The 21388-nt window shown below is 44.2% G+C and overlaps 2 protein-coding genes across 6 annotated transcripts in view; one reads left to right on the top strand and one right to left on the bottom strand.

Annotated features, from left to right (window-relative positions):
* NAA16 (N-alpha-acetyltransferase 16, NatA auxiliary subunit) overlaps positions 1–628 on the bottom strand; it is a 74166-nt gene extending 73538 nt beyond the window's left edge. The window contains exon 1 of the mRNA XM_075422506.1: positions 322–628. Coding sequence (XP_075278621.1) covers positions 322–375 — 54 coding nt within the window. The 5' untranslated portion in view covers positions 376–628. The remainder of the gene's footprint in view (positions 1–321) is intronic.
* MTRF1 (mitochondrial translation release factor 1) lies at positions 261–19617 on the top strand. Of its 5 annotated transcripts, none has more exons than XM_075422611.1 (10): positions 261–339; positions 8067–8524; positions 12345–12436; positions 13277–13358; positions 13587–13694; positions 13786–13958; positions 15134–15251; positions 16448–16584; positions 17972–18070; positions 19402–19617. In XM_075422611.1, exons 2-10 carry the CDS (start codon positions 8089–8091, stop codon positions 19522–19524), a joined length of 1368 nt encoding a protein of 455 aa, XP_075278726.1. In that variant the 5' UTR covers positions 261–339; positions 8067–8088; the 3' UTR covers positions 19525–19617. The 5 variants fall into 5 exon arrangements, with proteins under 5 accessions (XP_075278726.1, XP_075278705.1, XP_075278716.1 ...); XM_075422590.1 differs by having other exon boundaries at positions 289–376; XM_075422601.1 differs by lacking the exon at positions 261–339 and adding an exon at positions 373–455.
* The last annotated feature ends 1771 nt before the right edge of the window (positions 19618–21388 follow it).

Here is a 21388-nt window from a genome sequence, read left to right on the forward strand (position 1 = left end):
GGAGCGGCTGGTGGGCTGGCTCCCTCCCGCCTTCCCGCCCCGCCCGGCCCCCCACACCGGCGAGGGGTGCTCGCCCGGCCTGCTCGGCGGGCCCCAGACAAAGGGAGGAAGCGGGGGCGAAGCGGGACGGGGCGGCGGCAGCCCCGGCTCCCTCCCGGGGGCGAACGCGGCCGCCGCATCCTTCCCCCCCCCCGCCTCGGAGCCAACCCCGGCAGCGGGCGAAGTCACCGGCGCCGCGGATCGGCGGGCGCCCGGCAAGGCCGGCGTGCGAGAAGGGAAGCGAAGGGAAGGAGAGAGAGGGGAGCGGGGCCGGCGGCTCACCAGGATCCGCTTGAAGAGGTTGCTCTCCTTGGGCGGCAGCGGCACGGACGGCATGGTGCGGGCGGCCCCGGGGCAGGCACGGCGGGAGGCAGGCTGGCGGGGGCGGCCCGGGAGAGGCGGCCGGGCGGCTGTCGGTACGAGGGAATGGAGAAGGGGTGGGGGGGAAGAAGGGAAGGGAACCCCCGAACTCGGCGGGGTGGCGGCGGCGGCGCGGCTCCGGCCCGAGCGCTGGCGGCGGCGACTCTTCAACTCATTGGCCTGCGCCGCCCGCCCCGCCGGCTCCGCTCCGCCGCTGCGCAGCTGCCGGGGAGGCCTCGCCGCCCGGCTGACGCTGCAAAATGGCAGCCGGGGTCCCCTCCGCGCAGGCGCGCCGCCGGCCTCCCCCCCGCTCTCTACTGTTCTCTCCTCTCCCCCCTGGGCTCCGTGGCGGGACGGGGCGTGAGGGGATCTTCCGCCGTGCCCGCCCGTCTCCTCGACCCGCCCGGACTGAGGGGAGGCTTCGCCGTTCGTCGGTCGGAGCTCTCCCCTCTCGGCGGCCCTGAGGGGAGCTACCTGCCGTGGGGCGCGGGGCGGGCGGCTCTGAGGGGAGCAGCCCTGAGGGGAGCGGCCCTGAGGAGAGCCCTCGGCAACACCCCGAGGGGAGGGAGGAAGGAAGGGGGCTCCCACCCGCTGAGGGTGTGAAAATTAGTGACTCCCCCGAGGCCTAGGTCATGGCCGTTTGCAAGGCGAGAGCTGGGGGAACGGGGTGCGGAGGGTTTTTTGCGGTGTTTGGCCTCTCCAGGAGGGCAGAAGGTGTCTCTTGCATGCTCGCCGCCCTGCTTGTCTGCCCCTAGTCACCTTCGTGTCGGTGGCCACCATCCCAGGAGCTGGCTTGAGCGGGGTTTTGGAGGGCCAGGCTGCCTGGGTGGCATTGCTGGGGGAGAGCGGAGTCTCCCTCGGCTGCAGAGCCGTCGGAGGCTGCGTGCTTGCTGTGCCCTGGCTGGTGTTTTAGGGCAAGAACAGCGAACTTCACAGTCGGACTTTGAGCAAGCTGGGATGTCGCTTCTTGCATCAATGCTTTTTTCAGCAGTTGGTGATGTAAAACTTCCCAGCGCCGTCATGTGTGCGTAGAACAGTAAGCGTTGGTTCGTGGCCTTGGCTCCTTCGCCAAAGGAGTTTTTGGGTCTTTTGGATTTTCTTTTTTTTTTTTTTCTCAATCCCAGAAATCACTCCTAAATGAATATTTGCAAAAATTGAAAAAAGAAAACCAAAAAAAACATAAACACTAAAACTGCATGGCCTGGGGCATTTCCTCAGAAGGAAAACTGGTTAAACTGTCAAAGTAACAGCCAATTCCATATACCATCTTACAGGGGAAAAAATTGGCCACCTTCAATTAGAATCTCTGTTTATGTAATTACTCTTCAAAATATTAATTATATTTTGGTATGTTTTAAAAGGATATTAATTTTGTAATAATACAGTTATCCACCTATCATCCCAGATGATGAACGTGATAGATACCCACAGTAAAGCAAGTGTGTGGGAAATAGTATATACCAAGAGCTGCTTAGAAGAGCTGTGTACTTGCTGTGTTTTATTTGGTCGCACCTGAAGTAGGTGACTATGTGACTGTGACTGCGGATCCCAAGCAGCATGGCTTAGGCTTGTCGCAAGCCTTGCTGAAGCTGATGGACGTGATAGCTGCTCTGCTTTCAGGCTAGAGGAGGGACCAAAAGATTGAACAATTTCTTGGAAAAGAGTAACCTGGATGACGGCATAACTTGGGGACTAGCAATTAGATTAAAAAAAAAAAGTGGTAGGCTTAGGAAGCCTCCTGAGATGAAAATAAGCAAAGGCAAGGAGAATATTAAAGAAGTACGGAGTATGCTTTCCTAGTTCTTCTTAGCTGAGCATCAGTTTATGCCCACTGTTTTTGTGGATGGTGGTTGGTTTTGCTTTTGTTTTGTTAATCTGTTATGATGTGTGGTCCGTAGTAAGTTTATTTATAGAAGGAGTATCTTTATTGTGTTTATTTCTCATTTTTTTGTTCCAGCATGCTAATGGTGTTAGTCACTTGGATCGCTGATAGTAGTCTGCGTATTTTCAACAGGCTGTACCCAATTCACTGTTCTTTCTGCTTTATGGTGTAGTACTGCTGTGTTCGGTATCTGATTTTTTCAAAGCAGGAGTACTGTGGACAAGGATGGCCGACTTGACTTTGCCCCGCTGCATCGTCTTCAGAGCCTGTTTGTACCACAGCGTGTATTCAGCACTTTTTATAACTAGCTGAAGCCTTGACTTTATGAACTCTAGTTTTCTGTCTTAGTAAAAGGCATGTTATGCCTCCGGGCGGGTTGGGTGATCGTCTCTGAGATGGTCAGGCAAATATTGTGCTAGGTGGACCTTTGGTCTGAGGCAATAAGGCTCTTCTTGACAGCAAAAGGCCTCTGTTTCCTGCTAGTCCCAATACGGGAAGGAACGCTGTCTGAAAATGGGCAAATTGCAAGTAAGAGGCAGGGGTTCGATTTGCATTTAGACCTGTCTGTATTAAAAATCCGTGTTAAAAGCAGCAAGAAAAGGAAAGCAAGGAGGCAATAAAAGAAACGTTTGTAGACTAGCTGGGAGAGAATAAACAAAGAAACGAGCTTTTGAGAGAGGCAGAGCTCTAGTTGGAAGTGAGGTTTGGGAGCGCAGCAAAGAAAACTTCTTGTCATTTAATCCCACTGTGCTGGGCGAAACAAAGCTCTTTCTACAGGCTTTGTTAATAAACAGGACCGTATTCAAGACGCGTATGATTCTGTCACCAGCATTTCCTTCAGACACAAAGAATTCAGAAGCCTGTTGACAAGCTATTTGGGTTGAAAGGGGGGAGCAATATTAAAGTGATACATACATTATAAGAAGCTTGTGATTTTGCCGTGTCTCTCACTTTACTCTATGACTTGTCGACTCAGTTGGTGGCTGGAGAAGTCACGGCACGATGCCTGCAGATCGCTGAACCCGGTTAGGGCCCCCTGAGCGACAAAGGGACTCCGCGTGGGCACGGACCTGCCTCAAGCCAAGCACAGTGTAAGGCCTGGAACCGGTTTTGTCTGATGAGCCATTTCCTTGCCTCCAGTTTCTAAAGCAATTGGCAGCTTAGTAGTGCCAGATTTTAAAGTACAGGACCGCGGTGTCTGGCCTGCCTGCATTTCTGCTGTCACTCTTCCCTTCTGCACCCAGTGTGTCCTCACCGGCTCCGTAGGCAGCTGCTTCGGCCACCCAGGTTTTAAGGTGTCAAAGCAAACCATAAGGGGTGTGCAAGCACAGATGGCAACGGGATTTCCCCTCCTTCATACTCAGTTCCCATATTGCATTCTAAAAGTGTACAGTAAATATAGGGAAAGAGTGTATCTTATGTGTTTGGAATATGAGATGAGGGAGTAGGTCTTGTGGTTGACGGGCATACCTGGTGATCCTGCGGACTGTGCAGAGTCCAGCCCTTGTCTTGGCCATGTGGTCCCTGCCTGGTCTGAGAGTTTGTTACAATCTCTGTGTTCACACTTGTAACTTCAGAATTTGCCCGCAAGGTGTAATAAAAACTGAATCATGATCATGTTTAATCAGAGGATTTAATGTGAGGACTGTTACTGGCTGGAGTAGAAGCCGATTTGATTTTCCTTGGCCTAACTTCCACTTTTAAAATCAGTTTTTGAGCGCGTGGTCTGCTTAGAGAGTTCATGTTCTTGCTCGCTTCTCGGTTATCCTGCCATAGATTACCCTCCCAAGACTTTTAAGTATCAGATTGCATATTTAGAGTCCCCATGCAAGGATAATTTTACTGTTTCCTTTCGCTGAGGTCTAAGCCATAGTGGAAGCAGAGTGAGGCGTGGTGCGGACGGCATCCAGGCGTCTCTCATGGCACAGCACAGCAGGCTCAGGCCTGGGGAAGCGCCTTGGAGGTTTCAGGGTGCTGTTTGCTGTGGCCCCTTTGCAGGTGGGGTCAGCTCCGTGATGGGTCATGTTCCCTGGAAGAGCCTTTTGATCTGTCTGCCTCGCCGCCTGTCCCAGGGGATGGAGCAGAGCCAGGATCCGTCCTCAGATCTGAACGAGCCGGTAGTTGTCATTCGTGAGCTGATGAGGTTTGATCCAAATCCGCCCGGATCAATCGGTCTCAGAATATCTACCTCACCAAACCCCGCCGATGCTGTATGTGCCAAGTGCCAAATTTTTATCTTTTTTAATCCTGTTGAATGACAGTAGCTGGGAAGAAAGAAACTCCCAACACAGTGGGTTTTGAAGCATTTACAGCATAGCTGGACTTGCCCAAATATAAAATAGGTTAGGAAAGTTACCAAAACAAACTTCAGAAGAAAGAATGACTTTTCAGTGCAAGTGGTGCACCTAAGAGAAACAGAAAACAGTCTCAAGCAGCAAAAATTTGCAGCTTAGGTCTGAATGCATTTCCTTCCTGTAGCATACATAGGAAAAAGTAAATTGGCTCTTTGGGTGATTATAGCTATAAAAAACACAATGTTACTGAAGTCTTTTTAAAATGCATATGTGATTAGGGATGTAGTTGTATAATCTGTTTAATATTATCTATTTAAATGCACATATACGTACTATGTTTTAAACCATGCCATATTTGGAAGCTGCTTCTTATTCGCTTAATGATAATCTAAATGGTTATGTTTATTAATATTTTTTAACTGATGTTTGTCTTTAGGAGTATAGTAATAATTCATTTTAAATACAATTGCATAGTGAGCTTTGACATAAAGCAGTTCGTTTTACACAAACTTCTCTGAAATTGATCTTTGAATAACCAGATTTGAAACGTGCATTTTCAGCACACGTTTTGGGGAAGTACCCAGAGAAACGTGTGTAACGTGACAGCTCAGAAGCTGGAACCAGAAGCGAGTATTCCCGTTTGCTGTTGCTCTCGCCATTCCTCCCGAGGCGCAGCTGAGCTCAGCTGTGTCACTGCACGGCTCTGGGAAGATGATACTGAAAATGAAGACCTATTTTTAAGGTCACGTCCCCTATTTGCTGTTTCGGGCCTTGTGCTCCTCGGAGTGAAGCCGAAACAAACCTCGCCTTGGGGCTGCGCCGAGGCAGGCCGGGAGCCGCTGTGCCAGGACTGGGGAGCCTTCCTGTGCCGCCGCCCGCAGGAGAGCACTGCAAGGGGGCTTCGTGCGCGGCTTTGGGGGGCTTTGCTCGAGGTGGCTGTGCTGGGATGCTGCGCTGCGTTGAAGGCGGCCGCGGCAGCACGGCCGTGAGCTGTTGTGTTACAGTGCGCTCCTTCCCTGTGCCTGCGGGCTCTTGCGTGCCCGAGTTCAGCTGCGTGGAGTTCAGAGCCCATTTGATTGTTAGAAACTATTTTTAAAACCTCTTGAAGTGGTCACAGTAGAGGTAACTGTTTCTTGACTGGAAATCGGCTTTTAAGACTTGTTATTTCATGGTTTTAATAAGACACAGTTGTCACTTTTGCTTGCTGGTTTTGATTTGTGATGTGCATGGGGTAATTCCATCATGTAAAAAATCCGGTTAGGAAAGCAGTTAATAAGTCGTCTACTGCTCATAGCTCTCTAAAAGTTTTATGTGTGTTTATTTCTGCACAAATGTCACGCCGCAACATGTCTCTGAAAAGGAGATACCTTTTTTATTTAACAGAGCAAAGTTATTTGAATATTTCTGACTTCCTTAAAGGTCGGTGTCATGCCATTACTTTTTTAGTTATTTAAAACCAAAAATTTTGTTTCTGAGAGCTCAGGTGGAACGATACTACAAATCTGTTATTATCCGAGTACATCACTTCTTAACCACACCATAAAAAATGAGTTCAATGGTTGTAATTAAGATATTTAATTAATTAATTAAAATAAAAGATAATATTTTAAAAATGAGTTGATGATGGTTCGCACTTGACCAAACAGCAGTGGGTCTTGCTGATCTGGAGCAATTCTACTGTCATCAGCAGAATTAGGTCTTTTGGAATTGAGTCAATGCTTGGCCTGTCGCAGCAAAGTCCAGGGTTGTAGATGATGAGCCAGATTTGTGCCTTTTGCTGTGTTCCTGGTGAAGGGAACATGATCACAGAATCACAGAATAGTAGGGGTTGGAAGGGACCTCTGTGGGTCATCTAGTCCAACCCCCCTGCCAAAGCAGGGTCACCTACAGCAGGCTGCACAGGATCTTGTCCAGGCGGGTCTTGAATATCTCCAGAGAAGCAGACTCCACAGCCTCCCTGGGCAGCCTGTTCCAGTGCTCCGTCATCCTCAGAGGGAGGCTCCCTCTGCTACAGCTGGTTTCAGTCACTAGAGCAATCCATGAGGGCTATCGTTGGCTTTCTGTAAATTAGAGCAGTCCTGAAGTTGCCGCTGTGGGTTCAATAGCACCTGCTGGCAGGAAATCTGAGGAAGCTGCAGCAGTAGAATAAAGGCCCTTCCTTCCTTTTCTAACTCTTCCAGTTCCTGTAGGTAGTAAAACAGCCAGTCAGGCAAGCAAGATGCAGTGCTTCTGGTTTTACTGCGTATTGCCTGTCCCTCACTGTGGATGGATGGATGAATGTAAATAGGTTAGGATCATGTGTGATTTGGGGAGTTAGAATGTCACAGTAATTTGTTAACAAAATGCCTGAAAATGCACACAAGGTCTTGTGTCTGATGAATAAAAACCTTGAAGTGAGCGACTCCCTGTTTCAAGGAAATCCTGTTGCAAAAGTTTCACGCGCTCGTTTTCTCTGAACCCACTTATTTGCAAAAATCGGTAGACAGATGGGATTGTGGCACTGGCAGAGATATTAAGGAGTGCTTCTTTGTTTGTTAAACCTTTTCTGTGTGAGTAGTCCTAGAATGTGAATGGTTTCAATTTAGTGCTCTTGGTAGACCCTTGCACTCCAATATAAATTTCTAGAGCACAGAAAGAATTCATAGCATAATTTGCAGTGCTGATAATATAAAACAAAGAGGAGAAGATCTTCTCTAGAGCAACAGTGATGCTAAGGGGAGCCTGTGTCCTACAAAACTGTAGGCCAAGGGTCTCAGAAAAATAAAGGGGCTGTATTTCAGAGTACCAGCTGCTTACTCACTTTTTGGGTAGGAAATGTTTATAGCACTTATATGTAAGTATATAATGGGAAGGAGTACACAGGGGGCATAAAGCACTGCTCCCGTGTCTTGCGTAGCACGTATATGGGTGAGTAATTTCTTGCAAATTTATTGTAGTCCCATTGACTAACCTGTTGCAAGGTCAGCTCAATGTTGCTAATGTCCTCCTGCCACAGTTATATCTTGTTATGGTAGTGGGTATAATTTTGCATGTAATTCTGGACATTTCATACATTCTTTGTATAGAATTCTGTACCTCTAGTATAGATTTGTCTTCTTTCAGCAACATTTTTCTTTGGCCAGTAAGGCATGAAATGGTTGGGTTTTTCCAATGAGACATAGGCAAAATGAAGCTGTTGTCTGTAAAGCCGCATCTGCAGTAGCTTTTCCACAGCATAAATAAACTGTTTGAGGAGGCGAGGAAAGAGACCCTTTCTACCCCTCAGTCAGTACAATGGTGCTGAGAAGAGCTGCTGGTTTAAACCATGACTAAAACAGGAGCAGATTTGTCCATGACAATTGCATTTGTGTTGATGTAATCAAGAACAGGATTTGGGCTTGATACAGTTCTTATGTTTGTTTTTGGTTTTTTTTTGGTTGTTGTTGTTAATGGAATGCTTTCTTTTTCTAGATAATAACACTGGTCCATGTACTGTCTATTTTTAATTTCAGGTGGTGGAAAACAGGAAGCAAAATGAAACCTTTCCGAAGTGTCTGTCTTTTCAGGAGCCTGCTTGCCAATTGCTACTGTCATGGTCAGCTTCACAGCTGTCTTCTCCCTCCTGTTGCAAAGAAGATAGGTTATGCGGTGGGACTGCACAACTGCGGGTTCTGGAGGCCAGAATCTTTGTTAGACACAGGTAGATTCACTCTATCTTTTAATGGTCAGCATAGGAAAAAACATCAGGATTCTCTAGCATTGTGGAAGCATGAGGCTGTGCAGAAGTATCTGGAGACTCTAAGCAAGGAATACCAGCAGGCTATTGATGTGTTAAATGCTGACTCCGTAAATGACTTTGAGCAAAAAACCCTGAGGAGGAGATGTGCCCATCTGTCCCCCATTGCAGCTGCATTTCAAGAAATCAAAGAGGCTGAAAGAGAAGTTCAGGAACTAGAAACCATGTGCAGAGGTAAGGAGGACACATCTGCTTACTTATTTCAACACAGTAGCTTTGCTTATGATAAACTTCATTGCCCAGCCTTTGAGAAGAGCTTTTAAGTAAGTTAAGCCAGCCCTGGAATGCTCTCTGATCCTGTCTGCTCCTGGGAGCTTGTGTGCTGCTGGGGCTTTCTGCATCCAGCCACATCCTTCCATTTTTTATCTCACCTCGCTTCAGTTTGAGGTCTTAATACAGCCAACTTGGGAGAATAGGGAGCATCTGGAATCTCAGGGCTATCCGTCTAGCAGAAATAGTTTGGGAATGTTTCTTTTAAGGTTGTTTTTTGATAGAACCGAGAGCAGTGTGAACGGAAGGAAAAAAATTTAGCGCACCCAATGCATTTGATAGATGCAGACTTCACCCATGTTATTTAAAATGAGATTCAGTCTAGCCAGTTCATTGATACAAATCAAACAAATGGCATGAACTTTCATTAGGCCCTGAACTGCCAGCTTCCAATTGAAATGGCAAAAGCTAGTATTTCTTTGAAAATATTTCAAGAAATGAAAATTGATGGTTGTCTAAGAAGCTGTTTCTTTTCAATGCTTTACTACAGCAGAAGCTGGGACAAAAAAGAATTAAAAATCGTCGCTGTTTTTGATACCATTCGGGAATAAGAAAGTACACAGGGAGTAAAAGAATTTACCAGATAAGTAACAGTGCAACATTCTGAGAAAAAAACATTGTTAGAAGTGTGAGGAGGTGCACACAATGGGGTTTACATTAAAGAAGTGAAGGAAGGGAAAAGCAAAGGACAGGAGAAATGGGTAGCCAGGGGTGTAAATGGAGGGGGATGAAAGTTCATGATGCTTTTCAGAGGGAGAACCGAAGAGTGTTGACAAAACAGTAAAAGCCATATTGAAATAAAGTTGGTAAAAATGTAATTTGTTTAGAAAGATAGAAAACATTTGTATTCTTTAGTTTTAGCAATAAGTAGATGTTTGTGCTTTCGGAAAAAATGGTGATTATTGAAAATGTTTTAATCCTCAACCCCCTCAAGCTCTTTTCACTGGAGAAAGAGGAAAAGGAATGAAGGTGAGGAGGGACAAAAATTTATGCTGAAAAATAAATGTTCTTGGAAGAATTAGAAAGTATTAAGAAAACACTGGACAATTCATACTTCAACTTAAAAAGGCTATTTTTGGATCAAGTAAGGATAATGAAGAATTTTTCTAATTCTGTAAATTATGCTGTGGGTGAATGGAGTGAGTTCTAGTTGAAAGAAGGGACAAGAAAAGAATGAAAGAAAATGACAGCCAGTAAGTTAATTAAACGGAGCCAAATTATTCTGTTTATACTGTTTATTGTGTGGTCAAGTTGAAACATGAATGTTCCCTTCGACTGCTCTTTGTTTTCTGTTTAGCTGCCTAACTGACCCTCTTCTGTGTAGTACCTGAATTCCTCACAATCGCTATAGGATTTTATATTTGCAACACTCCTTGGACGAGAAAAATGTTATTTCCCAGTTTGCCACTGTGATGTGAGTCACAGGGTAGATGAAGTGAATTCTTAAAGGTCGGGTTTGCAGGAAGGTAGGGATGGGATGCCAATCCTTTGAACCTTAAGATCATTGGTTACCATGAGACCATTCTTTCATCTTCACTGACAGGATTTAATTTGGTACTGTTTATGTAATGAATCGATAATGATGCCTTTTGGACCGGCTGGAGGCCTTTGATTCAGTACCAGCTTTGGATTGGGGTTGTGACATACTGGTAGGGAAGCTTACACAGTTCCTGCCTTATGTACACGGGATGCCAGGTTCAAGTGTTGATCTGACATCCTCTATTTAAGGAAGAAAAAAAAAACAAGCGCATAAATTAAAAACTGTGATGCATGAGAGCTGCTGCTGTCCTTGCCCAGTATACAAAGCTGGTTCAGGATCCCAGGCTGTTTAGTTCTTAAGACTCGCTGCTGAGTTCACCAGTAAATGTGTGTGTATGTTAGCTGCTGTGAACGGGAACCAGGCTCCAGATACCCAGACACTCAGAGCCTGGTCCTTGCGTCTGCCTTTGAGATCCCTGATTCCTACTGCAGAATCCAGAGGTCATGCAAGGCGAGGAGATGCATTCAGCTATTGGGTGTCTGGTTTTATGCTGTATCTGAGGCAAACCTATGGTTTCCATGCTGGCCAGAAGGCGTAAGACTTTCTCCTCCCTCTTTCTTGCTTTCTTCCCTCGCTTTCACTCCCAGCTGTTCCAAGCTGTCTTCCCCCACTCTCCCATTTGCGCTGGTAATTGTCCAGTTGTAAATTAAATCTAGTTCAACTTGGCATGGTAAAACATGTGCCTTTATTTAACCAGACCTGTTCTTTTCTTTCTGTGAGCTGAATTGGTTTTACTTTCTAATGAGATGAGTGATAGAGCCAATCCTCAGCTGCTAGAACAGTAGGAAGAAAGATGAAAAGGAGAGGGTGCTCCCTGTTTTCGCAGTGGCAGGTTTTCTGCTTGACTCCAACTGTCTTCCAAGTTTCTACTTAGCGTATAATCTAATACTAACTGATCAGCATCTGTAATTGTTGTGAACTGGAGCCTCCACAGCAGAAAAGGTTTGGGGCTTCTGCTAGTTTTGCCTGAGAATGTTTCCTAGTTTGGTAGTAAGCTCTAAAATGTGCGAAGGGGCAATATAATCACAGAATCGTCAAATAATTTCGTTTGAAAGCGACCTGTGAAGGTCATTTGGTCTGATGTCCTACTCAAAGCAGGACCAGTTAGAGCAGGTTGCCAGGCCTTGTCCGGCTGAGTTCGGAATATATCCAAGGTCAGAGATCCTACAACCCCTCTGAGCCCCTGTTGCAGTGTCTGACCACCCTTAGGGTGAAAATAGTTTTCCTAATGTCTAATCAGAATTTCCCATATTCCAGCTTATGTCTCCTTTTATCATGATATACAGAGATTGTCCTCATCTTTTCGATGTCTATTAGGTAGCTGTACACAACAATAAAACCTCCCCTCTGCCTGTTTAAGGCTGAACAAACACAGTTTTCTCAGCCTCTTCTCATACGTTCTTTGCTCCGGCCCTTGACCATCTTGGTGGTTCTCAAATAGACTCACTCCAGTACTTCCATGCCTTTCTTGTACTGGGGATCTCAAAACTGGACATGGTACTCCAGATTGCGGTCTCTCATGCTGAAGAGAGGGGAAGGGAATCTCCTTAAGCAAAGCAAAGGGTCGAAGTGAGGTCTTCCACATTCTGATGACTTGCATCTGTAACTCCCACATCTCGCTGATCTCTCGAGTAGCAGGAGAGAGAGGGTCAGAAACCTCATTATTGTCATCATACCTATGTTTGTCATGCTCACCTTAGTGACTTGGCTACAAACTGTTGAACATATGGGTGTTTCTGGGCAAGTATAGGAACAAAAAATTTCGTTGCATGAACAATTGTAGTAGGGGAAACTGAGGCACTTTTTGTCGCTAGGCATGTTTTTGATGTATTCTGTCAAATCCATTTGTGGATTTGCTCCTAGACTGTCAATCTGTGTGATACAACCATGAGTATAACTGGGAGTGAGTAGCTGTCAGGTGGGACTGGCATCTGTTTGGTGCAGACTTTGAGCCTTAAGCTGGAAACTGAGAGGTAAGGTACTCGCTACTCCTTCCAGTACCCCTGAAAAATATGATCATTTAGTTAGCATTATGCATCCTGCCCAGGGCTGCTTTTATTTGATATTTCGTACTGGCAAAATGCAGCTGCAGACTTTTATGGACTGCAGTGCATGTCTTTGTATTACAATTTGCTCTAAGCCAGGTGAGATTGGCTAACATCTATTCCTGTTGTTGGAATTTAGAGCTAGACAGCAGAAATGAGAAACAACTTCTAGAGCTTGCCTTAGAAGAGAAGGAAACCCTGAATAAAAAAATCAACACATTGTGCAGACAGGTGAGTCGGAGGTAAAATTATACAGCTTTATAAATAAAGATGTCAGAAAAATGTTCCTTTGTGATCTTACCAATAGACTCTGACACTTGTGTTTAATAAAACAGAAGTCCAGCTTCTGTATTCTCTTTGAAAAGAAGTGGCAACATTAATTATTAGTGAGCTTCTTACTGACAGTTGTGTCTCAAAAGCTTATTATTTTAGTCATTTTTGCTTGCTTGCTTGTCTGTCTGCAGATGGTGAAGGGGATTAAAAAAATGATGAGTCCGTGCTATTGAGACCTGACATAACATCCTGGTAACTGTTTGTGGCAGCGGAGCGTGCATTCTTGAAAGATCTTTGATTGGAACTTGTAGTCTTTCATTTTCTCTTCAGCTGACAGCACCCCATGAGTGAGGAAATTAATTATAAACAGAGAAGCTGAAATGATTCAGTGGAGAGCTCTATGTTTGGGCTCATTTCTACGTTCAGATTGAAATAATACGAAATGAGACTTTCTGAAAAAGAAGATTAATGTGAAGATTGGCTGGGTTATAGTTGATAACTTTGTGTTCATAGGAAGTTGGGGCTGGAGTGGGTGGCCTCGCACCTGACTTTGCAGAGTCAAATTTTCAGCTCGCTTTCCTGTGGATGCACCAGCGTATCCCATTTCCACACTGACTGCACTGAGTTGCAGTGGCTGTTGGACAGTTTTTAGTCCTACTTACTAGTTTGCCAAAAGAAATCAGTGGCTGTGTGTGCTCAGGCTGTGGCAATTGTGAAGGCTGGCTGTAAATTTGATTAAGAGGAGATAGAGAGTTATGAAGGAGATGATGACTTTTTTTTTTTTTTTTCCCTTTTCAGCTTTTCCAGCTTCTAGTGCCGAAGGAAAAATATGATAGAAGTCATGTCATATTAGAAGTGACAGCTGGCAGAACAACTGGAGGTCAGCAAAGTCTGCACAGTAAAGATTACTTCAAACCTCCATTCACCTTTATTAAACCTCTTACGGGTTATTCTTAATGCCTTTTTATACTTTAATGGTATAAAGTAATACTTTCTTATTAAAGAGTGTTAATCTGTCTAGTGACTGTGGTTAGAGCTGCAACTAAATCTAACAGTGGCTGCCATTTTGTGAACTGCTATTTATTTTGTAGCGCCTTTGTATTTTTAGGAGACATCTGCCAACAGTTCACTAAAGAAATGTTTGAGATGTACCAGAACTATGCAGACTATAAACGTTGGACCTTTGACATTGTGAACTATGCGCCGGCTGAGATAGGTACAATAGATCTTCAGACGTTCCACCAAGACAATGAAATCAGAAGTGGTGGGTTTGTGCTATATTTGTCACACGTTATTTGTCTCTCTAGGTGGGTTGCATCACGCCGCTGCTCGTATTTCGGGAGATGATGTCTACAGGCATCTGAAGTATGAAGGAGGGACTCATCGAGTCCAGCGAATCCCTGAGATGGGCCTGTCATCAAGAATGCAGCGCATTCACACTGGGACAATGTCAGTTATTGTCCTCCCTCAGCCGGAGGAGGTAAATGAACTGTTAATCGGGGTGGTAAGGCGGTGTTTCCTTGCACACCCATTTTGGCATTGGAGTAGGAGTTATTTAAAACCATGTTACTGTTACTGTTTTGAGATTTTACTGATAACCCAAGTGCAAGTCCCAGCAAGTGCAGCACAAGTTCTCTGGCTCTGGAAGGCAATGGTCCTTGGCTCTGTACCTTACATGTTTTACACTGGTCATCAGAAGCAACTTTGCAGATATTTGCTATTGCCTGAAATGGCGTGTAAGTCAGTGATCGTTTCAGTGAGTATTCCAGCCCCAGCACTCACAAGGCTGACTGCTATGAGTACGCTAATTTTAAATTACATCATGTATTAAGACAGGGAATATAGCCAAGGAAATACTCAGTGTTGCATAGTAATGTGATTCTGCAGATCATTTTCTTTTTTTTTGTTTCATTTAAATTATTGGTGTCCTTCTCTGTTAAATCAAGGACAGTCTGCTTTGAATTTGAATGAACGAGTGTGTTGGTAGTCTTTCTGAGATCTCCCTGATACCAACAGTTCTCACTCAAACCAGCAATTTACACACAAAATAAACAAAAACAGATCCTGTAGGCTTCCCCTGCAAGTTCTGCTTCCTTGTAATGCTCTGCTTGCAGCATTGATCAGATCTGAATGTTCCTTTCCCATCCACTGAGCTCAAACTGTGGTCCAGGTCATCATGGACTTGTATTTCCAGTGCTGCATTCCTTACTTGAATCTGGATACACCCAGTTTTTCCTCGGTTAGATGTTTTTAAGCACTGATGCAAGAATCGTTCAGGCCTGACTCATGAGCAAGATTCTTGCACTGCTGTTTAGAACTAGGTTTTGATTATTTGCTTATTTCTTAGTCTCCCTGCCAAAACTAGTGGTTTTACAAAAAGTTATTGATTTGTTTTATTTCACACGCACACGTGCCTTGTTTCGTGAAGGACCTGGAGTGAGAGTTTGAAAAAATAAATATTTAAAGCATCACTTGCTTTGCAGTGATATTTGACACTGCATTTTTTTGAAGTGTAATAATTATAGCTGTTACTCAGGAAGAGCTGTAAAGGAGCAATTTTTTGTGAAGTGTTTTTTTTTTTTTTTACACAGAGTAGAATGGACATTCAAAATATGTTTAGAATGAGCAGAAAGCAGTTATTTTCTTTGATTCTAGGTTGATGTTAAAGTGGATCCCAAAGATTTGCGTATAGATACATTCAGGGCCAAAGGAGCAGGAGGGCAACACGTTAACAAAACTGATAGTGCTGTGAGAGTTGTACACCTTCCCACAGGTAAGCCCAGCTGTATTTCGTACTTCTGATCACTCTAAATCTATATCCTGAAGAGAAAGCTTCTGATCCTGCAAGTTGTCTCTTAGGGTGAGTTTGCAGGGTTGGGCCTTAGACGAAAAAAAGGAGGTAGCCCCTTCTTGTTCTGCCCCTCTTCTGGCAAGGCAACGTGTGAGAAAAGGGTGATGTACCAGCGTCACGAGGGTCAGCGTGTTGCTGTTACGCCAGTTTTATCTTCAGGGGGACTGTTTAATGAATACGCTGTCTTTGAAGGATGAAGGAACAAATGGAGGGTGACAGGGATGGAAGATGTGGATAATTTGTGCTATGTGCTCTGTACCTTCAGGAATAACGGCCACTGGCGACTGAGGGTGCGTGTTGCCTAACTGGAACGTGTGTACTTACTGAGAAAAAAGGAGACTCGGAAGATTTTCATTCAGTACTAGATAATGCTATTGTATGTTGAATAAAAAGGGATATGTGTGTTGATGGGAAGGTAGTGTATGTACTGGACCACTCTGTCTTTCTCAGGATTTGTTTTTGTTGAAATTCAGTGGGCTTCGATCTGTCCAGATGCAGAATGTCTGTAGGCCCAGGAAATTCCAGTAGTGACCTGAAAACAGCTGTTTCCTACATGTCTTTTTATTTCAGAAGTCAAATGAGAAGTAAAAATAAATACCAAATGTCTTTTAAAGACGTTTATTTTCCTTTGTTTCATTATTCGTAGTGAAGTTCAAGACTCTCTGGTATTGTTTAGACACCCTTCTCTGCTAGAATAATGAATTTTCCAGTCTCCAAGAGCTTATCTAGAGTAAGAGTTTAAAAACTTGTGTTACACTGTTTTAAACATGCTTCTGTAGACAGCGCAAATGACATTTTTAACATGTTGGAGCTAGCTGGAGTGAACCCGCTTTCTGGAGGCAGTGCCAGAAACTCGCTTACTTCATGAAATTTTAAAATATCCATGACTTTCCTGTAGCACTGAACAAGGCCCCTGGTGCAGCTGTGAAGAGTTTAAAAACATACTAATGGTTCTGGCCAGTGTGTTGAAATGACTTTTTTACCCTTCAGCTGAGTGACCCTACCAAAGCAGCACTCTAGAAGATTTCGTTTGCCCAATGTGTTAGAATTAATGCAGCTTGTTTGTTCTTTGTTACGATGGGCTTCTGATCTGAGATCTCCTGAATCTCTCTGTCAAGGACTAGCAGTTGAGTGCCAGCAGGAGCGATCACAGCAGATTAACAAGGAAATAGCTCTCCAGACACTGAGAGCTAAGCTGTACCAGCAGATCATTGAGAAACAGCTAAGTCGGGAGCAGAGTGCCAGAAAACTGCAGGTGAGAACGTGCGGTTGCTGAAATTTGGAGAGGGTGCTGTGTTGTAGATTTGTTTCTGATTTTTTTGAGTGAAAGTGACAGAGCAAGTGAGTGCGCGTGTCTCACCAGATGTCCTTACAAAGGAGAATCCTGTCGTTTAAAATGATAAGTAGGTTTCTTATCCTGGTTCAATGCTAGTGTGTACTTCTCAGGCAATGAAAAAGAGACATTAGTTGTAGCTGGAAAGAAAAGAGTCAAACGACTAGCTGGAATTATCCAAAAGGCAGCACTCAACATGTTGTATTAAATCCCCCTGTTAGGGCCAGAGTTACACAAATAGAGCATCAGTAAAAAGTTATTTTCCGTGAAAACTAGGATCAGAAGTTCTCAAAGTTGTATTTTAGCCTGTTTCTAAACCAGAGTATTTGTAAGATGATACAGAGCTTTTGAAAGAAACAAGTATATAAACAATCCTGCCACTTCGCAGTTAGGTGGCGATTTATTCGATATTGTTTAGGTAAACTTAGGGAAGAAACAGCTTCCATAAAAGAGTTACCTCAACTTATGCTGCAAAGTGTGCTTTTCTCTTGAAATGAGCAATCATTCCTCTCCCATTCTTTGAGTATTTTCCCATTTTGTACGTTTATGTGAATACCGCCAAACACCAGGCAAAACTAAATTACCTTTCCTGATGTTTCAGAATATATTCAATGAATTCCTTGTTTTGAAACATTCATGTGGGTGCAGATGAAATTTTCAGAAAAGCCCATGGAAGCAGACACCCATTTCTCTAAGGAGTTTTTAGCATTTAATTCTCTATTTTAATAGAAGAGTTTTACCACACAACAGTGGTACATTTGGAGTTCTGTTTTAAAATTTAGAATTGCTTGCACTCTTGCGTTTTACCACTAGAGGACTACTCTTCGTATTCTCAATTTACTCAGCTTTCAGTGCTGATTTCTGGCAGCCAAACATTAGCGGAACTGCTTTGCCACACGTGGACTGTGCTGCTTCTGTTATTAATGGTGCCTACTCTCATTATTTTTTTGTGGGAGCTACAACGCCCCAAGAAAGAAAAACATTTTTACGTTTCTGAACTAAGGACACGTATAGACATATCGTCTTTTTGCCTTCCATGACTTTTAAGAGTTACGTAATTCTTCCAGCTACAGAGCTGGAACAGAAGTGTACCGGAGGATGTTAAACTTCATCTGTGACACAGAATCGCAAATAATATAGTTTAGTAATGCCGCAATATTTAAAAAAACCCATATGCTAACCCAGTGACCACTACGTTTGTAGGTGCAACACGTTGATCCGTTACAGTTTATTCTGTTTTAGAGTAGTATTTGATTTTTTTTTTTTTAAAAAAACATAACATAGCAGAATTTTTGCTGCTTCACCACAGTTGGGAACAAGAGCCCAGTCAGAGAGAATTCGTACTTACAACTTCACCCAGGACAGAGTCACTGACCACAGGATCTCTTACGATGCACGCAATATCAAGGTAACGGTTGCTTATGAGAGTTTTTGAAGTTGGATACTGATGTGTACCGTAAGAACTAAAGATTAACTTGGTGAAAACAATTTAATTATATGTGAGGAAATCAGACAGCTCTGACAGGATGTCGTAGATTTAGAAAGTTCAACTTTCTTTTCTGGCTTGTTGTAGGGTCGTGTTAAAGCTGACTGGCACAGGGTATAACTCACTGGCCTACTTCTTTGTGTGTTTTTCTCCTTCTATGGGAGTAGAAAATAATAAAGAGTGTAGTCCTTGTTCGTGAACTCCATGAGTCCCTTGGCCAAACTGGGCAAGTGAAGTTGGAGGTTCTTGAGGCTTAGTACAGCCAAAACAAAAACCTGACAAGAAAGACTTGGGTTTTTTAGTTAAGCTGAGTCTTTCCATCTTCCTGTAATGCTGGAGTGAAGAAACAGAAAATTTTTCTTTATGTTTGCCTCGCAAGCCACAGTTAAAAGAAACTGAATCTGAATGCTTTCATTTTAAGATTGCCTGATATTTTATTTGAGTGAATCTCTACATGTGGCTTGAATCTTATTTATTTATTGGGTTGTTTTACAGGGAAATGGATTTTTGTATTAAATTTACAGAAAATGTTTTGAGTTTTAGGACAAAATTTAGGGTGACCCTTCACTATTTTGGCTGGGGTGTCCAGTTTAGTGTAAATACTGTTGTGTAAGAAGCGACACTTTTCAAACTGTGCCCACAGATGTCCTGGGTGACTGCAGAGAACGCAGGGCGTGCTGAATATGGAATGGTTCATATTTAATGAAGTGGGGAATAGGTACACAAACACCATCGTGGAGGAGAGTGGGAAGAACTTCCATGACATAAAAATGCCTTTTGTTAGTCAAGCTTTTCAGTTACTCAGTGTTGGGAACTTGTTACTTTTCTGGAGTGAAACTGAAACCATAAACCGCCTAACAGAAATTAGTGAAGCTTGCCTTGCAAAACAAACTGGTTCTTGGCATGAGCAACAGAATTTGATTTAGGTCCTTGAACCCTGGATTGTTCTTGCTCAGGGGTTTTCATGTAAACGCAGGGGTTACGTGGAAGCGTGGCGGGAGGCACCAGTAGCTCCTTTTGTTGCTGCCGGAATCAATGTGCTTTTCACGGGCGGTGAGCAGAAGGCCGCTGCTGTGCGCCGCGCCGCGTTGCTTTCACGCAGCCCCACAGACGAGCGAGTGAGTGGGTGCGCCCAGATAAGGCTCCAGGCAAAGCGCGTTCTAGGAGCTCCTTGCCTGAGTCGTCAGCGTTTCCAAATAATACTGATGGACAATCAGTAACGCTTTTGTCTGTCGTTACTTTTCTTTTCATAGGAAATCCTAGGTGGGAGAGAAGCACTGGACAAGCTGATCAACAGGCTACTGGAGTTTGCAGAGATAGAGGCTGTCACCGAGTATCTAGAAAACTTGCAGGCTTTAGAAGGAGGAGGCTGCTGAAGACCTGGAGTTAAAGCAGAAATCTTGCGTTCAGTAGCAAAATGAAACAGGTGCAGTTGTTGGATGACAGACTGATTAAAATCTATGCCTCTGTTTTTCAGCGTGTGATCCGACGCTTTTTTATGTTTTGGTGCAAATGGGTTGAATTTGTTGCAGCAGCCCTAGCAGAAAAGAACAAGCTTGAAGCACAGTGTCCGCATACCTTCTGTCTTGGCGGCGTGGCTTTAGGCCGGTCCTTCTCTTGACCGTATTGCAGCTCGAAAGATATGGAATCATGGTGGTGGAGCAGAAGATATACCACGTAGTGCACATTTTGGTTTGGGGTTGGGAGATGTTCCTCTCCAGGTAAACAAATCTAAGCTCCCCTAATACAGTCTAGCATCTGGCCTCATGAAGAATACATATTTCTATCCATTGGTTGGGTGAGCTTCCTAAATGTAGTCCCTTAAAAATAACTCTGTTACGATGCTTTGATTTTTAGAGTGAATATATAAAAGCGGAGGGAGTGATGTCGGGCAAGGCGCCAGAATCTTAAGAGAGAAGCCTGTCAGCTTTCTTCCAGCCATTCTCGGGTTAGCTTAGGGTGGGTCTGGACCAGATGCTGCCGCGGAGTGTAAAAGTACGTGCTGTAGTTTCACATTAAGTCAGCGAGGTTCCGGGAGCAGTTTAGCAGTGGTAACAGGCAGCTCCCTGCTTCTTGGCAGAGAGAACGAGTTCGCAGTGTGGATGTCTTGCAGCAAAGCCGGGTACCTCTGGAATTCAGTTTCTGCCTTGATGCCTTTGGGAACGCGTGCCTGTCTCCGAGGGCGATCCAGATACCTACAGAGCACGCTCGGCTCTGATAGGACTGGTGTTCATGTTTCCAGCTAAGCTGAGGGGCACATGCGCGTAGGCAGGCTGTGGTCACGCGCAGCGATTCAGGAATACGCACACGTGTAAGGACGTCACACAAAACCCCCCACGGGCTCTGCTTCATCGCGGGGTTCTCCTTTTATCCCGCTCTTCCCAGGTTACGCTGTGACGCTGCTCTGCACAACCTCGTGCATGTGAAGGATCAAGTCATTGTTATGATTTAAATTACGCCTTGTGGTTGATTTGTATCTGCACATTTATTTTGTAGTCATGCGTGATACAGGACTGAGAAAATGGCAGTTAAGAAAAAAAATTATTTCAATACTGAGTTCTTCTAAATGATGTAGTTTTTACTACTGTATATGCAACAACCAACAGTTTTAACTTTATTCTGCTTATTAAGAAAGACAGAATTTGTACCAGGAAGAAAGCAGGACGACTACACTCAGTTTCTCAGTTCTGGAATTATTTTTCAATTCTTTTGTATGTTTGCACAGTCTTATCTGCAAGCTTTGTCTGAAAATTTTTGACTTGCTTCCAACACTTTAATTACGAAAGCTTTTGGGTTTTGCTACTTGGGTTTGTTTTTTTCTATAATATATAGCTCTGTAATTCAATGAGGAAGCTTACTACCATGCAATCTGAGAGTCATTTGCACACTTGAACTTTGACTTCTTGCAGTAAGCAGTTCAGGAAAAAAAGACCCCCAGGAAGGTACGCAACTCAGCTTACGCCTACGCGGTGCTGGCAGACCGGCAATAACCAGCGTGATCAGCTGTAACAGGAGAGGATCCAGTGAACGCCCTTATCCAATTGCCATGCTCACTTTCGTGATGCAAACCAATTTATTTTACGAATGCTATAGCTTGAACAATCTTACAAACTCCTTACGAAGCATGCATTTTAAATAATCAGGTTCTACTTCTAGGCTTTTAGTTAATGTCTGTGAAGTTCTTTACTGTGAAAAACTGTTGAAACGCTTTTGAAAAATGAGCCTCACTTGCGTTATGGG

Source organism: Opisthocomus hoazin, chromosome 1, assembly GCF_030867145.1.
Source record: "Opisthocomus hoazin isolate bOpiHoa1 chromosome 1, bOpiHoa1.hap1, whole genome shotgun sequence".
NCBI classification, from domain to species: domain Eukaryota; kingdom Metazoa; phylum Chordata; class Aves; order Opisthocomiformes; family Opisthocomidae; genus Opisthocomus; species Opisthocomus hoazin.

What these genes read in the sequence shown, in the direction of transcription:
- MTRF1 (XM_075422611.1), top strand. Translation starts at nt 8,089, where the DNA reads ATGAAACCTTTCCGAAGTGTCTGTCTTTTCAGGAGCCTGCTTGCCAAT. An exon ending in ACTAGAAACCATGTGCAGAG is followed by an intron (nt 8,525 to 12,344) that starts GTAAGGAGGACA and finishes GTTGGAATTTAG; the next exon opens with AGCTAGACAGCAGAAATGAG. An exon ending in TCCTCCCTCAGCCGGAGGAG is followed by an intron (nt 13,959 to 15,133) that starts GTAAATGAACTG and finishes CTTTGATTCTAG; the next exon opens with GTTGATGTTAAAGTGGATCC.